Source organism: Lycorma delicatula, chromosome 3 (genome assembly GCF_047948215.1).
Source record: "Lycorma delicatula isolate Av1 chromosome 3, ASM4794821v1, whole genome shotgun sequence".
Lineage (NCBI taxonomy): Eukaryota > Metazoa > Arthropoda > Insecta > Hemiptera > Fulgoridae > Lycorma > Lycorma delicatula.
The window spans coordinates 45,374,783-45,397,130 of record NC_134457.1 but is presented as its reverse complement, the minus strand read 5'-3'; the positions used below and the strand labels follow the sequence as shown (position 1 = coordinate 45,397,130).

At 30.7% G+C, this 22,348-nt stretch overlaps 1 protein-coding gene across 1 annotated transcript in view; it reads left to right on the top strand.

Moving 5' to 3' along the window:
- Positions 1-20,041, top strand: part of eEF2 (eukaryotic translation elongation factor 2) — a 39,715-nt gene extending 19,674 nt beyond the window's left edge. The window contains exons 6-16 of the mRNA XM_075359721.1: positions 252-360; positions 5,044-5,157; positions 11,108-11,356; positions 12,350-12,488; positions 14,186-14,353; positions 14,504-14,793; positions 16,022-16,231; positions 16,982-17,164; positions 17,397-17,529; positions 18,634-18,758; positions 19,628-20,041. Coding sequence (XP_075215836.1) covers positions 252-360; positions 5,044-5,157; positions 11,108-11,356; positions 12,350-12,488; positions 14,186-14,353; positions 14,504-14,793; positions 16,022-16,231; positions 16,982-17,164; positions 17,397-17,529; positions 18,634-18,758; positions 19,628-19,696 — 1,789 coding nt within the window. The 3' untranslated portion in view covers positions 19,697-20,041. The remainder of the gene's footprint in view (positions 1-251; positions 361-5,043; positions 5,158-11,107; positions 11,357-12,349; positions 12,489-14,185; positions 14,354-14,503; positions 14,794-16,021; positions 16,232-16,981; positions 17,165-17,396; positions 17,530-18,633; positions 18,759-19,627) is intronic.
- The last annotated feature ends 2,307 nt before the right edge of the window (positions 20,042-22,348 follow it).

The following is a 22,348-nucleotide window of genomic DNA, read 5'->3' as shown; positions in this document are numbered from 1 at the left end:
GTTAAATAAATTATCAGTTCAAAATGTACTGTCAGTTATTTTAAAATGTGATAACATTTTTTAGTTTTTATATATAATTATTCTTAGAAACTATAGAATTATAAAAGGTATTAATTTGATAATATTCCATTTACATAAAGAATAAAAATTGAAAGATGTTAATAGTGCTATTTTTGTTGTTTATTCATGTTAACTGATGTATGGTAAATAGGTATGTTTCTATAATACCTTAAACATTGATTTTTTTTAAGACTATGGGGAGAAAATTTCTTCAATCCAAAGACAAAAAAATGGGCCAAACAGAAGGAAGGAGATAACAAGAGATCATTCAATATGTATGTCTTGGATCCTATCTATAAGGTAACTGAACAGCATTTTATTTTATATTTCTAAGCAAATGTCAATAATTAGAAAAAGTAATATGTATATGGATATTGCAGTTGATGAAACTTTGAATTCTATTAATTCTTCCTAGGAATCTTGATTTTATACTAATTTAACCTTTTTGCAGTTTAAGCGAGTGTAATTATATAAATATCTCCCAAGGATGATTTAGCAGAAAAGTTCTATATATACAATTAAGCTAAATAATTTCAGTAATTCACTTTGATATAAAGAAATTAGCAGTTTCAATGATGATTGTTTCATCACAGACCTGTTCTGAATTTGTTTGAGGAAGCATGGAACGGCCATCTGAGTTACTGCATTCTGCTTAATTTTTTATGTAGAATTATAAAACCACAATATTACCTGTATAACTTGTTTTTCAGTTAATTTCAGAATTTGTTTTATTGTCAAGTTGAATATCAGAGTGAATTTGTTAAAGTCAATTCACATTCAACATGCATCACGTATGTTGCATGATTAATACTCTCTATAACCTATTTGAATTGTGAATCTGCTCACAAACATTTGTTCTCTTGCAGGCTCCGTGTATTATATTTGTTGCATGTTGTTAGCCTTACATGTACTGTGTTATGGCGTGGGATATATGATTATCTGACTGGTATTGGGTTGCAGAAATTTGTACTACAGAAATTGGAAGTTGTTACATCCACAGATGTTAAACCTCGTTTGTTGTGTTTTAGCCAGTAAAAATGAATAGTGATGATATCTATATAAATAATTATAAAATACCTCTAGTAGTGAGTTTGATAGCTCTGTTGACCCAGAATTTATCTACAGATATTGAATCTGAAAAATTGTATTTGCCTAACCAAATTCCTTGGGTTGCGTGGTAAACATAACTTCAGTTGTGTAAATAATTTAGTGGAGCCTTTACCAGAATTTTGCCTGCTAATATATCACAAGATGAGCTCGATCAATTTCAGCAATACGAAGAGCTAGATCCCCAAATTTTGAGGTTAGGATGACCAGCCATCACAGTGAACAAGTCAAGCAAAATCAATGAGCACAACCAGATGTTGTTTAGACTGATGTCACCGGTGATTAATGAATTTTGATTGTAATGTACAAGATGGTTTTTTAGGGAGTGTACTGGAAAATCTCCTGCATAGTACTATTTGTAAATAATCCAATTCTTGGTGAAATTGTAAATCAAGCAAACAAGTATGCAAACCAAAAAATTATTCAGGGCTTATTAGATGATTCAATAAGTGAACATTTTCCATACTTTAAATTGGAATGACGCAGATCGTAATGAAATTGTGTTTTGTTGCTATAATAATTTGGATGGGCCTGGATAACAAATCACCAATTAGATAAGTGAATTTTACCAATGAAACCAAAATTTTTAGAAATCTGTTTTATGCATTGTTGCCATTGCTACATTCTGTGGATAATGAAACCTGCCTTTCTAGAAACAGAATGCACAAGGTTGAGTGGTTGGTGAAATTTATGAATGTTCATTTTCAAAAATGTTAGAAAAAAGATGACACTATGATGCCATTCTAAGGGTAAAATTTGTTCCGCTAGAACATAGCTAATGAGCGCCATAAATATGGTGTGAAACTTTCAAAGTTGTGTGATGATGGAGAATTTATTCATACAATAAAAGTATATACAGGAAAAGACATTAATGGAAAATATGGGATTAGTTTCACAGCAAATTATTTGTGAGCTGGTACAGCCTCTTCTAGGTGAAGGCAGGGAACTTTATACTGATAATTTCTACACTAAAGTGAGTCTAGCTAAAAAGTAAAAACCATCTTGTTGGCACAGAAAAAAAAAGAAAACCCAATCCTAAGCCAGTGACAACAGCCAAACTACAGAAGGAGGAACTGAAGTTACAAAGTAATTTAAAAATCATTGTTTGAAAGTGGAAAGATAAGAGAGATGTTCTTTTTCTCACCACCAAATCTGTTTCAGAAATTGTTAACGTTAAAACAAAAGGGTGGGGAACAAGTTTCAAAGCCATCCACAATTGTTGATTACAACTCGGCAAAAGGCTTCATCGATATCTCAGATCAAATGAGATTACAGTTCTGTTAGGAGGAAATCTTTTAAGTGGTATCATAAAGTAGTGGTTGAATTCTAACAAACACAAGTATGGTCAATGCTTACATCTTGTATACCACCGTAGAAAAAAAAAAATTGAAATTGATGAAAATGCTGAAGGTACTACCTGCCAACCACAACATTGTGACAAACAAATAATTGAGGCTGCTGTACATCATGTTATGAGTAGATGTCAAGCATACGGTCATCGTTGCCATGCTGCAAGGTATGTCAAAACAGTATCCTCTGGTTGTGACAGAAATACATCTTATGCATGGATTGTTTTTTCTTGACTTTCAGTAGGCATCTTAAAAGATTAAGCAACAATATTTCAGCCATATCAATGGGGGGAAAAATTACCTTTACTATTCCATTTTCTGTACTTTAGTGATTCTTACTCATTTATAAGTACTAGTCAACTTAGCTTAATTGATTTTTAATTGCTTTTGTATTGAATTCAAGAAAATAGAACATTGTGGTTTTTTGATAATACACCTACTTTGTATTAGCCAGTTTGTTTTAAATCTGTAAACGTAAAAATATTTTAATAAAACAGCTGTGTATCATATCAAAATAATTTCTTTTGCAACCCGTGTGTGTCAAATGTGATCAAAGCACTTTTTTCAAAACTAAATCCTTAGTGTTTGATTTAATATTTTACTCTTATTTTTACATGTTTATTAAAGAGTGGTGCTAAAAAAATTGATTGGGTTGTATATTATTAAAAATAAAATTATTTAGTTAAAAAATAATTTTATTTTCATTTGTAATCTGTGCAGCAGATATGATTCACATGAGACAACCTGTTAATAAATAAAAGCTTTGTTAATGTACAGTGATCAAGACTAGTGTTTATCTTACTTTTGAGGAATGGCTTTTGGAGTTGATGTATTTTACTTAATGTTAGGTAGTGTTTCACACCCTAGGGGTTGCAAAATTAGCCTACAACTTGACACGTAAACAATGAAATCATTTTATGAGAAAAAATAATTTATTATAAACATTTTGCTTATATTTGTGTAAGTATCATATGTAAAGAAAATAAATTAATGGAATTTGTTTTCCATTCAAAAGTTTCTCCATAAATGATATATCTTAAGAAAGACTAAAGAAAATTGTTTTCAAGTTATAAAAAAGACAATTCCTATATTCAGTTTAATAACTAACCATAGATGAAAAACCCTGTCGCAGAGGTAAGAAAGGGATTAATATTTTGAATGCTGCAGTAAGAAACTGAATAATTATAATAATAACAACAATAATTTTACCAAAATGATACTGAACTAAAAAATCTCGAATAACTATAATAATAAAAATAATAGAAAAAAACTAATAAATGAATTTAAATTAATAACTCGCCAAAAAGAAATTTTAATCATAATGGTTCAAAATATATAAAAATAAACTTAAAAGTTGATAATTTAAAGCCACACAAATATAAGATAAAGCTACATTATCATAATTTTATATTAAAAAAAAGCAATGGTTCAAAATATATAAAAATAAACTTAAACAATAAATAATCTTAATATCAAAAAATAACAATAGTATAATAATAAATTTGTTTTTAAAGAACCAAAATAAATATTTAAATAAAACATATGTAATTATTTTGTTAAACTAAACCTTAAGATAAGAATTTTATATTGACTTTTGACGATCAATCCAAATTATTTGGTCATGAACATCGGCAGCCATGTTATCTATTCGCTTTGATACTGTATTAGAAAGTGGAATTTCTTTTTGGCTTTCATGCCTATTAAAACTGACCGTATCAACTGCAGCAGGCAGTTTGACATTTTCTGCAATTGTGTTGCATTTGGAATTTTAGCTGCTCTTAACAGTCATGGAACTGGGGCGGTGGGGGGGTGTGGCATCCAGAATGTTACTAGGCGGGTTGAATGTTACGGGGTTGGGATGCTTTTAACAGTGTGAGAAGATGCTTAAATTGTACTTTTATCACAGTATCATTGTAGAGGACTTGAAAGCAAACAACAGACTGGCTTTCCATCCATTGAGGTAAAACTGTAATTTCGGGAGGTCATTTGTACAATTGTCTTTTAACCAATTGATTCACTAGATGTAGTGCTTGCTTCATTTTTTCATAAATTTATCCATTTTGGAAAAAAATGCATAGTTGGTGATCTCACATTTAAAAAAACCTCAATTATAATTACTTTCAGTGAAACTTTACTATTAGAGTTGGGACCCCTGTAAATTGCTCGTGTTCGTACAATTCATACATGCACATTCGTACCAGTTTCTATCAAAGCAGCTAAATAGTTCTAATTAGATTTCATTGCGGGGGAGTTCGTGAATATCTTTTTGGGGTTTGTGGAGCACGCTAACAAACAATTTTTTGGGGGTCTTTTGTTTTAAAATAGATTTTTCATAGTGTTAAAAATTTATTTAAAAAAATAATAACCCATGTTTGAAGTTTAGCTGTAAAAAAGTAGAATGGCTACATGAACTAATTTTATTTTTTAGTTCAACATAATGCACCAACTGATTTGTTTAAATATTTATAGTAATTAATAAATTCGGTTAGTTTAATTATCCAATTACCCTGTTGGTTTTTTTTTTTAGGTCTTTGACTGCATCATGAACTACAAAAAGGATGAAGCGGCTACACTTATGCAGAAACTGAATGTTGAATTGAAACCTGAAGATAAGGAAAAGGATGGCAAACAGCTATTAAAGGTAACATTTAGTTTGTATTTTATTCACTTTTTGTCTGATTACTTGTAAGTAATTTTTTCTTCTAAATTCAAATACGGTTTGTTCATGTTACTTGTTTTGAACATTTCAGTAAAACAAAAACAAAAAAAACGTGTGTTTAAACCTAACAAATTTAATCACTTACTCAAGATAAGATATTAGGTGTCTAAATTGATCTGATTTATTGTCAAAGGTGGTAATAGTAATTTTCACTGTATTGTGTAAACTTTCTACTAATCTATATAATTTATTGTTTATTCATAAAATTAGTCGTAAATTGTTTTCATAAAATTTTAGTAGTATTTTACAAAGATGAGAATTAATTGCTTATCAAAATTGAGTCAGTCATCCATATGAAGAAATCCTGTAAGGATTGCTTGACAAGGATTCCTGTTTACTTAAGAGTGGTGGCCAATTTTGTTAGCAGCACGTGTTAATTTTTGACTGTGCAAACGATATCTTTGGACTGAATTATGCCAAAACATTACAATATAACTTTTTAATTTATATCCTTTTATATTAAAAACCTTAATAGTAACAACAAAGCCTATTTTTTGACTGTGCAAACGATATCTTTGGACTGAATTATGCCAAAACATTACAATATAACTTTTTAATTTATATCCTTTTATATTAAAAACCTTAATAGTAACAACAAAGCCTATTAAGTGAAAATAACCTCTAAAGTGGTACCAAAATTTAACAAATGCCACTTTTTATAGCTTGAATTTGCAGTTTTTAGGTTTTTTTTAATATTACAGTATTACCATACTTACACCTGGCTTAAGTAAGTAATGTGTTCCTTCCTTTTTTTATGAATTTTTGAAGATACAAATTGTTTAATTTAAAAAAAAAATTGAAGCCTGATATATCTCTGGTGGTGATTGGGATAAAAATATAATTTTTCCACATAATATACATCTGCATAAGAGCAAATTACAGTAAAAATTTCAACTTTGATATTTGACTGAACCTAGTTATGAATTTTCAAAAGTTGCACAAATTAAGTGCATTTATGCTTTCATTTGACCACCCTGAAATTTGAGAAATACATTGTATCCGTTAAATAATAGTGGGGTTGTAAATGGTTATAGCTTCAGAATAAAGCACTGTAGAGATAACTATATATACATTAAATGAAAGAGAAATACTGGTATGTTTCTTACTTGTTCAGTAGATTTTGATCCCTTAGTTGCCCTTCAAACATCATGACTATATTCAGTCTCATGTGCCATACATGAACATCCAGGGTGATAGAAGGAACAGTTTCAGTGATCCTTTCTTTTAATTGAACAGAATTCGCTTGTGTGTTTACACAACCCCAAAAGTAGAAATGCATAGTAGTAGGTCTGAAGACCATGAGGGCCAGGCAACTGCCAAACCCTTCTTGTCAAACTCATCGCCAAGTAAATGTTTTAAGAAAATCCTGCATGATTGTGACAAAATGTGAAGGTGCACCATCTACCTGCAAAATGGAATTCTCCAGTATTTGGGTCTCTGTATTTTCTTCTAACATCTAGGAAGGTGTTCCCTGTTATTTTTTTCAGCAAAAACGCCAATAACTGTTTAATCCAATAGCGATGACAAATTCATTTTTTCACTGTCACGTTGGTTTTAATAATAACATGTGGAAGTTTAGTATCACATATACGAACATTATGCCTATGTACTTTTCAAAAAACATTAAATGTTGCTTCATCACTCAAAATGAACTTGTTAAAAAAAATCATCCTGCTTTAACCTATATCCAGAATATTTACAGTAAAATAAAGTAGTTTATTGTGTCGTGCTAATAATGTTGTAATGCCTGATAGTTGTACGCAAAACATAACTGTCTTTAACACATTTTGAACAGTTGTTTTAGGAATGACCAACTGTCAAGAACATTTGTGCATGGATTTTTTTGGGCTATGCTAGAAGCTTGTTCACACTGCTTCAATAATTTCATCAGACGCTGGGATGGCTGTCCTGGATGTGTCCAGGACAGCCATCCATCCTGCTTCAGCGGGTCTGCCTGGTTGTTTTAAGTTGTTTGTCCCATCACTGAAAGTTATTTTATCGTACACAATGGTATTCATGTGCCTAACGTGACTCAAATGTAGCAAACCTTGACACATCATACATATTGAACCTTCCTCCGCACCGCAAACATTGTTATAAACGTGCATGTACTGGAAACAATGTGTATGCGCCATGCACATAAACTTGTGTGCATGAAGTTTCTCTTTTATTTAACGTATAGTTCATCTCTATAATACTTTGTTTGAAGCTATAATCATTTAAAACCCCACCCATTATTTTATGGGCAATGTATATTCAACATAGTTAATCATAGAACACTTCTCCTTTAGCATGTTCTTTTTTGTAGCAGTTAGTTCTTTTAGAAATAGCCTACAACAAATTAAATCAAATAAATATAGTTAATTTTAAAAAGCTTACAGAGACTTGTGACCCCCCTTTAGGTGCTGTTATTTTTCATTTTGAACTTTTTAAAATAATTTTTAACATTTTTGAAATGTTCTTTTCAATTTTAATTCATTTTAAAGTTTTAAACTTTAGAGATCATGGTCCAAATTAAAGAGGAGAATTTGATGAAAAAAAAAATATTGTTTATGTTGCACATACACACTACTGTGCTGCTGAAACATAAATATCAACCACTCATCAACTGGGCAGGATAAAAATAAAAAAACCTGTGGGTTGTGCTGGTGTTAATGAAAATAAAAATTTAAATGGTTAGCAAGCCAAAAATATTTTGGTTAGATCACTTCATATGGATTGACTTATGTGTAGTTGATAAAACTAATAAAGGGATATATATCTCTTCACAAACAACTGTATTTACTTACTCAACCAGACAACTTAATAAACAAATTTTTGTTAATATTTCCTAAATGTTTTAGCTGGTTGAACAAATTAAGATATATCTGTCCAATTTTTCACTGTTTGCAAATCAGAATCTTACAGCAAAATTATTTGACATTTTTATATCTAATTACCTATTATTTTATTTTCTTTATCAGGATATATCTATGACAATTTATACAGTATAATTAAGATTGCTGTTACTGTTAATAAATCCTTTGAATAAATTGCCGTTAAAAAATTATTAATTATAGTTACTGATTAGAAATTGAACCTTTGTAGTAAGGCGAAGGACATGTCAGAATTCAAACTTATCAGAGTTTATGGATAATGTCAAAGTAATATTTTACAAATTTCTGAATTGATGAGATTAGAACTAAAATGAAAATGCTTTTTATTTTATTTTTTTAAATAAAAAAAATTATAAGCTATATTTGTTAAAAATTTCAACAGGCAAGAATGTAAATTATATACATACAATGCATTGTGAGCAATCTTTTTGAAATTTATCGCTTAAAGAATTATTGAATATATGTGTCTGGCTCATCAAGTGTCTCCATCATTTTTAATGTTACTAGGTAACAAAAATTTCCCATTTCTGAGAATGCAATAGTTTATTCCTCTTATCTTAATATTTAATTCCCCATTTCTGAGAATGCAATAGTGTATTCTTCTTATCTTAATATTTAATTCCTCATTATTGTTTTAGTTAACTTCATTTTCTTTGCTTTACTTTTAATTTAAATTTACTTTAAGACTAAAGTTGCCTTGCAATAATCTGTGCCATTAAGTATTCTAACTTATATTTGGGTTTCTACTGAAAAAAGATCAGCAAGTTTCAACATCTTTTGGTTATATTTGTCCCATTCTCTTAATTCTTTCTTCTCTAGCACTTTTATCAGTCAATTATTCTCCTGCATCCAGTTGTGCTACATATTCCTGCTGCCTGTTTCTTACCTTTTTTATTTGCTTATCAGATTCACTTTATTTGGTTTATTGCCCCAAAATTTTCTTTTGCAACAAGAAAGGTGTACAATGTACCTTTCTTGTAAATCAGTTATTCTCATATTTCATTACACTTTTCTGTCAACCATATTCTGTTAATTTTGTTTCTTACGTTAAAACAAGTTTCTCTTCATATTTTGTACTTCCTACATTTGTCAATCAGTTCTTATATTCTTTGTCCATTCCACTGTTCTCATTTCCTACTTTTTATTTTAACTTGCCTATTTTTAATTTTTACTCATTTGTTTTTATCTGAACCCTCTTGTAATAACTACTAATCCTAAATCAGTGATTGTATGCAGTTTTAATTTGTACATCATTTCTCTGTAGCTTTTTTATTTCTTTGTTTTCAATTTTTCTTTAACTTCTTTTCTAAACTAATACTTGATTAGTAGGTAGGCTTTCAAAATCGATGCTTGTTCTCAGATATGTTTTTGAAGTCTATGATTTGGTACTGAAATCTGCATCTAAACTTATAAACTTATCCAATAACTTACTAGTCTTACTTTCATTACTTAGGTGTGGAGGTAAGGTGCAGATGCAGTTCAAACTGCATGATAATTGAGAATGTTATCACTGCATGTTGGTCAGCAATGCACTATTTTTGGTAGCTGGTTAAATATGAGGGTTATTTTTTTTCAAGGTCCGGTCGGTCGCGAAATAAAAACCCGTGAAAAAATCGGATGAACCTTTGCGCATATGTGTTGTGCAGCGTCTCTAGTATGGTCTTCAATCACGCCGCATTACTTCATTTAGTTCTGAACACTTTTTTAGCACGTAAACATGTCTATAACAATAGCATCTTTCACGAAGTGTGTGCAGTAATTCAATTTCTTCAGGCTGAGGGGTGTAATGCAGCTGAAATTCATCAACGAATAAGTAATGTGTACAGTGAAACTTCAGTGAGTGACAGCAAAGTGTGACAATGGTGCAGGCGGTCAGGGAAGGAAACAAGTGTCAACCGATGAGCGAGTGGATGAGGCAATTCGAGAAAATTGTCTGTTCACAATTTCTGTATTGAGTGGTTTGTTTCCTGAAATTTCAAGATCAGCTCTCTATACCATTGTGAGTGAGAGACTTCAGTACTGCAAACTGTGTGCAAGATGGTTCCCAAGATGCTGTCCGACCACCATAAAACAATGAGAATGGACGCCTCCCTAATGTTTCTCCAGCGCTACCACAATGAAGATTTTTTTAACAAAATTGTCACAGGGACGAGACATGGGTCTATTTCGAAACTGAAGAAACAAAAGAACAATGCAAACAGTGGATGCATTTCTCATTCTCCCAGTAAACCAAAGAAATTCAAGCAAACCTTCTCCAACAGAAAGTGTATGGCTACTGTGTTCTGGGACCAGAATGGAGTTCTCTTGGTGGAATTCATGGAACGTGGCATGACCATCACTGCAGCCTCATACTGCGTAACTCTTCAACATCTACAAAGGGCAACACAGAATAAGTGGAGAGGAATGTTGTCATCACGCATTGTCTTTCTCCATGATAATGCTCGACTGCACACTGCAGCTGTAACAAAGAAGAAAGAAGCTCCTGCAGTGTTTTCGTTTGGAAGTGTTTGATCACCCACCATACAGCCTGGACTTTGCTCCATCCGATTTTCACCTGATTGCTCACATGAAACGCTGGCTAGGAGGACAACATTTTGGCACAGACATCGAGCTGCAGACCAGCCTAGAAACATGACTGAAAATACAAGCGGCTATGTTCTATGAATATAGAACCACATTACGACAAATGTCTAAATCAGAGTGGTGAATATGTCGAGAAATAGCGTAACTATGCAAGTACTTGTTACAAATAAAAATTTGTTTCACTGGTTTTAATTTTGTGACCGATCGCACCTTGAATAAAAATAACCCTTGTATGTGTCAAATCTCTTTTATTTGAGTTGTGTCATTGATAAATTATTGGTCTCTTAAGATACCCTGTGATTTTTTTTTGTAGTGAGAATTTAACTAAATGTTTAATGAAATTATAGTCTATTTTTCTTCATGTGATTTATGTTCGGTTCATAAGTCTGTACACTCTTTTATTAATTTCTTAGGTTGTTATGAGATCATGGTTACCAGCCGGAGAGGCCCTTCTTCAGATGATAGCTATTCACTTACCATCACCTGTCGTTGCCCAGAAGTACAGGATGGAAATGTTGTATGAAGGTCCGCATGATGATGAAGCTGCAATTGGTGTCAAAAATTGTGATCCCAATGCTCCACTTATGATGTACGTGTCAAAAATGGTACCGACATCTGATAAGGGGCGGTTCTATGCTTTTGGGCGTGTTTTCTCTGGAAAGGTGAGTAAGCTAGTAAACAAAATCAATGATGTTAGTTTTTTTTAAATAATATTCTAGAATGGTAAGATAGGATATCAAATTAATCTGTTGAAGTATAATATTGTTTTTTTTATTTGTGTTTAAACAATATGATAAAATTTGAATAACTATATATTGTTAATTATTTTATTTCTGTGAAATTTAACTTAAAATAATTTTTTTTGTCATATTAATTTTAAGAAAATTAGTTAATATAAAAATACTTCTCTGTTTATCTTATTGAGCTATTGTTTTTAACAGTAAGTTACAAATTAATGTAACCAAATTTTATATTATGTTACTACATCTAAGTATTTCAAGAGAAAAATTTTGGAATAGAAGTGAAATTTGACAATAATTCGGTTGAGTTAAAAAGAAAAAACGCCAACAAAAAGAGACTTGTTTAATTACTTAATTATTGTAAAGAAAAAAAATTATGAGAAAAGAAATGTAGTAGAAGACTGCTCTTTTTATGAGAATAGTATATTGCACACAGATTTTAATACTGAAGAGAGATCGTTCTGTAAGCTGTAAATGACAATCTTTGCTTCCTTACTACCAGAGAATCTGGCACAAAGCTATGGTGTAAAACTGATACTTAATAATAAATTTATGCAATCAACTGTCGAGTGCTTAGCCAGTGCATTAACAGCCAGATGATTTAGTTGTGCAAATACTTTACTTTGTTTCATTTCAATTTTGATTCTGTTGCAATTAGCAAGCAACAACAGTATATGTTTTGAGTATACTGGGTGACAAAATAAAAATTGGAACCTTTGAAAAAATGCAAAAAAAAATATTCTAATCATAAAATGTTATTTCTTAACGATAGAAACTTCCTGAAGTCTCTGTACTCATTTTAGTTATTATAAAATACATTGCTTATAAACGCGTTCAAATGTTTTGGGAGAGCAGAATTCTCCAGTGCATTTTCCTCCCCTTAAGGTATATTTCTTATTTAAACATTTTTTTCAGGTTGCAACTGGAATGAAAGCTAGAATTATGGGACCTAACTTTGTACCTGGTAAAAAGGAAGATTTATATGAGAAAGCTATTCAGAGAACAATTCTTATGATGGGCCGTTATGTTGAAGCAATTGAAGATGTTCCCAGTGGTAAGTAACTTGATATAAAATACGTTTTATGAATATTTTAATCTTTATTGGAGATCATCTCATATTGGCCATTTCTTTACCTCTTTTTTCAAAATGTCTTATCAGTCTGTTTATTCACTTATTTTATGAATGTCAGTATTAATAGATTTCCAACTTGTGCAATTAAAATATTAAAAAAATATATAATTTATAATTTTTAAATCTTTTTTTTAGTAAAATCATTCTTTGTAGTTCATATTCCATAACCATAAATTTATTTAAAAATCCTGTTCTGTTACAAGAAGAAAGTTTACTATTAATGTTATATGTTTTACTTTAATTATCTGACAAAGAAAAACTATAAATTTCAGAAATGGAAATAGTAGCAAGTAAAGTTTTCTTCAACCTGATTTGAAATTTAAAATAGACATTACAATAAAATTATACAAGACTTAAAATATTCTGAAAGATCAGTGTTTGCCATTTATTTCTCATATCTTTTATTAATTTCAAACATTCTGTTGTTCATATGCCACCTTCACTATATAGTTTTTTAACCTTTCCCTGAAATTCTGCATTACTTCTCTTGTCATTTTCAATAGTATTGCGGTGATTTGTTAGCAGCGGTGATGGATAGCAGCTTTTAAATGAGCAAGGGTTTCGTGGCTTTTGTTTAAAGATTTCAGCCTTCAGATGCCCCAGAGAAAAAAATCACATGGTGCAAGATTGGGTAACCGTGTAGGCGATAGGGTTTTTCCTCTTTTGTGAAATAAAATGTCTGGGAAACATTTCTCTGAGGAAATTCATTGATCATTTTGCTGTGTGAACAATGGCCTAATCTTGTTAAAACCATAAATTTTCAGCTTGATGTCAAGAGTCCATAAAGTCTGCAGTAAGAAGTCTTGTAATATTTTTACATTATATTCAAAAGTTACTGTAATTGATTGATTGCCTTTCTTCCTCAAAAACATATGACCCAATTATTCAAAATTCAGCAACTGCGCACCAAACTGTAACACACTCTTGAAGTTGTAAGGGGTTGTTTTCTGCCCAGTATCAAAACTTTTTGTTTGTTTAAACAACCTGATAAATAAAAATGAGTTTTTTCACTTCGGTCAAGTTCACCGGATCATTTTCCAGAGCAGCCCGGCAAGAAACAATACAGCTGGCTAATCGAGTCGCATACATTCAGCTGCTGCACATTTTGTAAGGATGAAACTGTAAGTCTGTGTAAAATGCTCCTTACAATCTGATCGGAGATTTATAACAGCAGCATGGTGATTGTATAACTGCTTGTCTCACTGTTTCAATATTTTCGAGTATTTGAACACTTCGTGGCCTACCAGGTGGTTTCTTCAAAGCTGAACTGGTAGCTCTAAAATTGGACACTCGTAACTGTATTGTCTTCTTGGGTACCATGGTGCATCTACCGAGCCAAAAGTATGAACGAAGTAATTGCTGCATATTGATAACTCAATCACCATGTTTAAAATACTTTCAATAATGAAAGCACAATGCTCACCACTCCATGCCACAGTTAATAGTGCTCCACCAGCAGCGGTGGGAAATTTGGTTATTTGTCAGACCCTGTACTTAATAATTCCAATATAATGTATTAAGTTGTAAGTTTTGAATGTTAATATTGATTTTAATTATACCTAGCTGCTGTAAGATGTTATTAGCAGTAGTAAAGTAATTTTATTTTTTAATGTTTTCAGGTAACATATGTGGTCTTGTTGGTGTTGACCAGTTTCTTGTTAAAACTGGTACAATTACAACATTCAAAGATGCTCATAACATGCGTGTCATGAAATTCAGTGTCTCCCCTGTAGTCAGAGTTGCTGTAGAACCCAAGAACCCTGCTGATTTGCCAAAACTCGTGGAAGGTATGATTTAATTTTGTCTATTAAATGTCTTATCTTATAAATAATAAATATTACTATAGTCAGATGCTGTACATTGCACCTATGCTCACTGTTTAAAATTTATTTTCTTTAAAAAAAATATTTTGAATTTATAAAAATTCTTTTTTTAAGGTCTTAAACGTCTTGCAAAATCTGATCCTATGGTACAATGTATAATTGAAGAATCAGGAGAGCATATTATTGCTGGAGCTGGAGAATTACATTTAGAAATTTGTTTAAAGGATTTGGAAGAAGACCATGCATGTATTCCTATTAAGAAATCAGATCCTGTTGTATCATATCGTGAAACAGTCTCTGAAGAATCCGATCAGATGTGTCTATCGAAGTCGCCTAATAAACATAATAGGTTATTTATGAAGGCTGTTCCTATACCTGATGGCCTTGCTGAAGATATTGATAATGTAAGTATTTGTGAAAATTTTAACTTATTTTACATTACTTTTTTTTAAATGTGATCATCGAATCTACTTGTAAGCTAGCTAAATTATAAACCTTTCCGTAAAGGTATCAATTCTTAAATGTTATTATATTATCAACTTAAATATAAATCAAAATACTAAGCATGTGTTTTGTTAAATGTTATCAATTTGCTTTAATTCTTAAACTTAATTTATAAATATGTATTGTCACCAAATTAAGCAGAATCTATCATACAAAAATAAAATTATAAATTATTAATTTGATCATTAAGGGCTGTTTTTTCATGCTGAAATTCTCAAAAGTTAATCAATGTTTTTCAATGACATCACTGATTTTGAATGGCGTGCAGTAACTCAGAGTTTCCCACTAGGCTTCTGCAATTATATTCGTTCCATATGGCATGAAATCAGCAGTATACCAAACCAATCCCAAAAGACTGTGGTCATCAGTTTGCGTCCAAATGGCTGTGGCTTTACCTTAGTTGGTCTGGTTGGTGATTGAGGATGATTCATTCACTTGACTGCCATTTTCTCTCTGGCGTGTAATACGAAATCCACATTTCATCACCAGTAACAATTGAATTAAGGAACTCATCATTTTTCTGTGTAGCACATCAAAAATTCCAAAGCAGATCCCATTCAGATTTTTTGGAACACTCCATTAAGACTTGCGGCACCCAATGCGCACAAATCTTTCTGAAGCCTAAATGGTCATTAACAATGCTCTTGAAACATCAGGAAAAAGAAGGATCAGGTTGGAAATCATTTAGTGATTGTCTTTTCTGATTTCATCTACGCATTTCAACAAGTCCTCTGTGATTATCAGGGGCCTCCCTGATTGTTCTTCATCAACGGATTAATTCTGTTATTTCTAAACCTTTCACACCATTTCGGGCGTTTCTTTCATTCATTACATTATCACTGCACAGCAACAACTATGAACTTAATGTTGCCGGCTTAATGTTTTGATTGTTTAAAAAATGTATGACTGTATTTCAGAGTCTGCGGCAATATCAATTTTCCTGTTCACTTTATAACATATTTCCTTTATATTTATAACATAATAACTTGCGCATAATCTGGTATAATTTTCTGTTTTATTAAATTTGTGTATTTCTCATTTCTTGCTATTTCCTTTTTTTATTCATGTATTCTCAAATTTATAACTTGTGTTAATTGTAGTTTTGTATTATTTGCTTATGAATTACAGGGTGAAGTAAACCCAAGAGATGACTTCAAGAGCCGTGCTAGGTACCTTGGTGAAAAATACGATTATGATGTCACAGAAGCCAGAAAAATATGGGCTTTTGGACCTGATGGAACTGGACCTAATTTGCTCATAGATTGCACAAAGGGAGTACAGTATTTAAATGAAATTAAGGACTCTGTGGTCGCTGGTTTCCAATGGGCTACCAAAGAGGTATAGATTTTATGTAATATGTTTAGATGCCCTGTTAATCAATATTCTTTGTTAACGAGATATTATTAGTTTGTTTTTCATAAAAGTTAACATTTATTGGACAATAGTTATTTTACGGGCAGAATACAAACACAAAATTTTATCCCATACATATTTGTATGGCATAATTTATTTTCTGAATATATTTTTTATTTGGTTATTAGTGCATTTGATTCATGTTGCATAATTTCACTGCCACAGTATGCGCTGCAATTATGAATTTTCTCAAATTACATTTTTAATTCTATTCTGTTTTTATTTTATATGAATTTATTTTCTTTGTGTATATTGTTCATTAATACAAAGAACATCAAACTCTGAATAGTTCTCCTACTTAGCTAATACACATAAGTAAGAGGGCTATTACAAACATAATCATTAGCGTAAAATTTTTCATCTACATTATAGTTTAAGTTTACTTTTCTAAGGATCAGTTATTAGTTAAAAGAAACTGAAAAACATCATTCATAGAACAGAAACATTTCCATGAGTAAGAGCGGGATTTTTGAAAGTTAAGTGCTAAAGGGGGGGAGTTATCCCCATTCTTCTTATGGAACTACATTTATTTGACTTGTTTTTAAATATTCCTGGGTTTTTTTTTACCCTGTTTGTATGGGTTATAACTTTTTTAATTAATATTATTTAGACTGAAATATTTTTTTACATAGTAAATAATAAATAAGTTCTTAATTTGGATTAACTGTGTTACAGGGTGTTTTATCAGAAGAAAATATGCGAGGCGTTAGGTTTAACATTTATGATGTTACTTTACATGCTGATGCAATTCACAGAGGTGGTGGTCAGATCATTCCAACTACTAGACGATGTTTGTATGCATGTGTGTTAACAGCTAGCCCGAGATTAATGGAACCTGTTTATTTGTGTGAAATTCAGGTAATTATGTTTATTTTTAATTTACAAACTGTGTTTTTGATCAGACTAACACTGTTAACAGAAATTTTTTATACTTGTACAATTTATTTTATATAATTATATTTTATTTCACGCTTGATCTAATATTTTTAAATTCTTATATTTTCTTGTGATTTCTTTTCCTGCTGTAAATTGAATGGTTTTAAGAGAAAATAACTTCTCTAAACAGTTTAATAATTTTTTTTTTTAATAGTGCCCTGAAGTTGCTGTTGGAGGTATTTATGGAGTATTAAATAGAAGAAGAGGTCATGTATTTGAAGAAATGCAAGTCGCCGGAACACCGATGTTTGTTGTTAAAGCATACCTGCCTGTAAACGAATCATTCGGTAACTATTTTCATTGTATAAAAATTACATAGTAAGTTAACACTACCTACCACTTTTTGAGATAGAGTTTTAGATTTTTACCAGTAAAAACTCCACCATATAAGAGATGCTGGATTTCTGTTAATGTATATACTCAGTTGTGTATTGTAGTTTTCTTGGTTCCTGTAAAAATCTTATTGCTTTAATTACCACTCATCTGCAATTATTTAAACATGTCAGTTCCTTTGTTTTCTTTGTAGATAATAGATAATAAAATAAAAATCTCTTTACTTGTCCTGCACTTCATAGTGTAAATAAAACAAATAACGTGTTAAATTACAAATAAGTAAATTAATCTTATTGATTTTTGTGTGATCTTTTTTTGCATATTTTTATTCATTTATAATTTTTATGACAATATTTTATATAATTTATTCTAATAATTTTTTTTTCTTATAAATTGGTTTGTGTATTGGTGGTTACCATTTCAAAAAAAAAAATTGCACACATTGCACCCTAACAAATGTATTTTGTAAAATTGTTTTGTAGTTTTTTTTTTAGATTCAAATGTTTTTCATAGGTAAAGTGTGGTATTCTGTTAATCGTAGTTTTCAGACATAGTTTTTATTTCCTGTATTTGTGTGATAATATTTTTTTAAATGATGAAAGAGTTAACATTGATTTCTCAGCTGAAAGTCCTGAAATGAAATATTTGATTAAGTCTTAAGTCTGTGTTCTTACAAAGCAGTAGTATTAGATTTATTTTTTGAAATTGTGAAAAATTGAAGGGATAATGGACATATATTATCATTGTTGGATCACCTCACAAAATATTAACAACATGAAAATGAAAACATACAATTTCTGAATTCAACAGGTTCTCTTATTAGTCTTGGATCACAATTTCTGAGATGGTTTCTTCAATTAAACATCAAAATAAACCTAGAAAGCAGGTCCTGGCATTCAGATCAGTTAATGTTAAATCACCACCTTGTAAGTTTTATATCCTGCAGCATTAGTCAGTTGTTTGAAGTACTGATATTTTTAAAATACAATAATCACTTTACATAACTACATTTTAATAAAAATAATCATGTGAAACATAATTGTTTTTTAATTTTACAGGTTTTACTGCAGATCTTCGTAGCAATACAGGAGGACAAGCATTCCCACAATGTGTGTTTGACCACTGGCAGATTCTTCCTGGAGACCCACTTGATATTGGAACCAGGCCATACAATGTTGTGCAGGTATGATTTATTATTTGTTGTTAACTCATTTTGAAGTACAATGTCAGTGTAATTTTTTTTGTTTTTGGTGGTAGTGTTTTTAAAAAATTGATATAAGCCTGTGACTGATTCTTCATAAATGGTTTATTTTTACCCCCACATCATTCAATGCTCTAATTTATAAATTAATTTGTGGAGTATTTTGCACACTGTGGGAAAAGTAATTTGTTCTTAGAGTTTAGGCTTGTAATGGTTTTTGTAATTACAGCCTGAATAGGGGAACAAACAGCAGTAAAAGAAAAAAGAAAATATTTGATATGAAAAACCTATTTAAGATCTATAAAACATAGCTCCTCAAAGAGGTTTTTTGCTTCAGATAAATGGGTAATAAAAAAAATAATAAGCAACATATCAGATTATTTAGACCACTAATAAATACAGAAATTTGCTGAATTAAAATATTTTTTATACATATTAATGAACTCAAAACATAAATTTCATTGTGTGTAATAAATTTACAGGATTAAAACTAGACTTTCTATGGCTATTTCATTCTATGAATGTTTTACTTGGTTTTCGCATTAAGTTAAATATAAGTTGCAATTTGATTTTTGTTGAGGGATGTTCATATATATATATATATATATATATATATATATACATATTATTTTGCTTACAGGATTTTATTGTGAGGACTTAGTTACATAGTTGAAATTTTACAATGGCAAACAATTGTGCAGTTTATTTTTTTGGGCCATTAGGATGTAAAGCTATTCAAATAATTTTCTACCTTTGGGGATTTCTTTATGTATATTATTTGTTGTAAGATTTTGTACTTACATTATGCATACTTTGACTTTCAATTTAATGGTTTTTTTTGTCAATTTCAGGACACAAGAAAAAGGAAAGGACTCAAAGAAGGATTGCCAGACCTTGCACAATATCTTGACAAATTATAAGTCATCACATTGCAGACGATGCGGGCGTCAACAGAACTTATCTTTATTGAACTTATATTTTTATTACTTTTTTGTATATATTGTGGGGGGGGTTCATCACTACAGTTATGTTCAGAATTAATTATTATTTGTTGTTGATGTTTATTGTGTCAGTCTCTGCAGTTCTCAAAGAAGTTCAATTGTGATTTATTCATCAAAGAAGATTTAAAGATGCTCTTTTTTTTAATTTTTCATAATATTTTTTTTTTATTATTTTATTCGTAAGTTCTGTATATCCGTGCCCATGGCAAAAGTAATATATTACGATTGATAAATTTTAAAATGGAATAAAAACATTGTTAAATATTTTGTTTTTTAATTTTTACCTTAAGTCTGTTTTTTGATCATTTTGTTTTGCCTCAGTTGTTTATGTATGTGTTAAATATACAGTGAAAGCCTGTTTTGACTATCTTGAGAAAAACAATGCAGCGGACATCTATTATAACCACTATGACGTTGATTAAATTAAACAACTTCTCCGCTGTAGATCAATGTCACAGATTACAACAGGCTGAAGCCTTATCTATAACAATTTTTAATAGTTTTTTGTCATATATATATATAATATGAAATGCTGTAACTGATAGGACTTGAACCTGGAAACCTCAAGATAGTCAAGAGATAGTTTACTAGCTATATGTAAGTGGTCACAGAGTGGAATTAGATATCTAACACCAAAGCCAGATTATTGTGTAAAGGCTGATATATGTTACAAATTTGTTTTACTAAAGTCACACTTGATTTGCTGATATATAATAAATGATGGATGTATATTAACTAGCACTAGATAGGGAATCTTTGAGAGCTGCATCAAACCAGTCAAATGACTGTAGACAAAAAAAAAAGTATATTAAGCATGTTTATATACAGTAAAATTGTCCTTTAATGGGAAAGAATTAGATAATTTAAAATTTTTAAAACTATTATAGTAGGAAGAAATGTTATTTTCTTTTTGAATAAGGGAAATGTATGTTTTCTTAATGGGTTCCTTCCAAGTTTTGTCAGGTGTTTTGTTTTCTTTTATTAATAAAGAATTTAAAAATATAAGTATTATTTACACACTGTATTTCTCTACACAAGTGTGCCAAAAGTTGTATGCTAGTTTATTTAACTAGCATAACATAGTTGATTTATGAGCAGTTTGACCAGTACATAGTTATAAAATTACTACTTTATGGTGTTTGAAATTTTTATCTTACACATTGAATCTTTTAAGTAGGAAGATGGTGTATGACACGAGTTATATAAATTTACCAGGTGAGTAAATATGAAACTGGAATTTGCCCATAGATGGCCCTAGCTGTCTGTGTTGTGTTACTGTCAAACTCACATCATTTGTGCCATTTTCTTTGTTTGACAGCTGACAAAGATTTTCAACTCCCAACAGTACAAGTTTCACATAACAGCATAGTTTTAATTAGTGTTGAAAATGTTTTGTACCTACAAATTATGATTTGCAGACAGCATTGATTTTCAGTTACCATTTAAAGAAAATCGCATCGAATGCTTGTCAAAGCTTATGATGAACATACTCTTGGTTAAATCACAGTGCTTTGAGTGATTTAAAAATTCAAAAGTGACGATTTTAATGTGAGAAACTAAGAATGTGGAAGACTACCAAAAAAGTTCAATTAAAGATCTATTACTACCAAAGATCAATTAATTGTAACACAAGAAGTCGTCTCGATATGTTTGAAAGCCATGGAAAAATGGGTTCCGCATGAACTGAATGTAAGACTGCAAGAAAACAGTAAAACCACTTGTGAAATGCTGCCTGCCAGGTACAAAAGAAAAGTCATTTCTCCATCGAATTGTGACAGATGATGAAAAGTAGATATATTTTGAGAATCCTAAGCGTAAAAGATCATGGGTAACTCCAGGCAAACCATAGACATTGATTTCAAGGCCAAATTGCTATGGAAAGAAGACAGTACTCTGTATTTGGTGTGATTTATTCTGAGCTGCCAAAATTGTTGATACTGAACACTACCGACAACAAATGATAGACTTGAATCAAGGATTACATGAAAAATGACCAGAATATCAAAAAAGCAACAGTGATTTTGCTTCTGTAGTGTATGCAACCATCGCATACAGCAAAACCAGTCAAGGAAACGATTGACGCATTCAGTAAGGAAATACTTTCGCATGCAGTTTACTCATCAGACTACTAATTATTTGCATTGATGGGACACAAACTTGCTGAGCAGCGCTGCTTTACTTATGAAAATGGCTCAATATCTGGTTTGCCTTAAAAGAGCAAGTTTTTTTGGCATGGCATTCATAAATTGTCAGAGAGATAGGAAAAATGTATAGCTAGCAACGGACAATATTTCAAATAAAATCTTTTTTATAATTTTCATAACAAAAATTCTGGTTTCATATTCTCTTACACACCTGGTAGAGTTTAGTTTAGTTATCTATAATAATGTACTGACATACTAATGTACAGTAAAGACAAAATGTGTGTAGTATTAAGTAAATATTTTTTTTTTAAATGTAATACAGTACAAAACTAATTTTTTTTTTGAGTTCTCTTCTGGCAGATTTGAAAGTAGAGGGCATTTTCAATCTTCACTAATGCACCATCTCTACTTGAACTTTCAAAGGTAT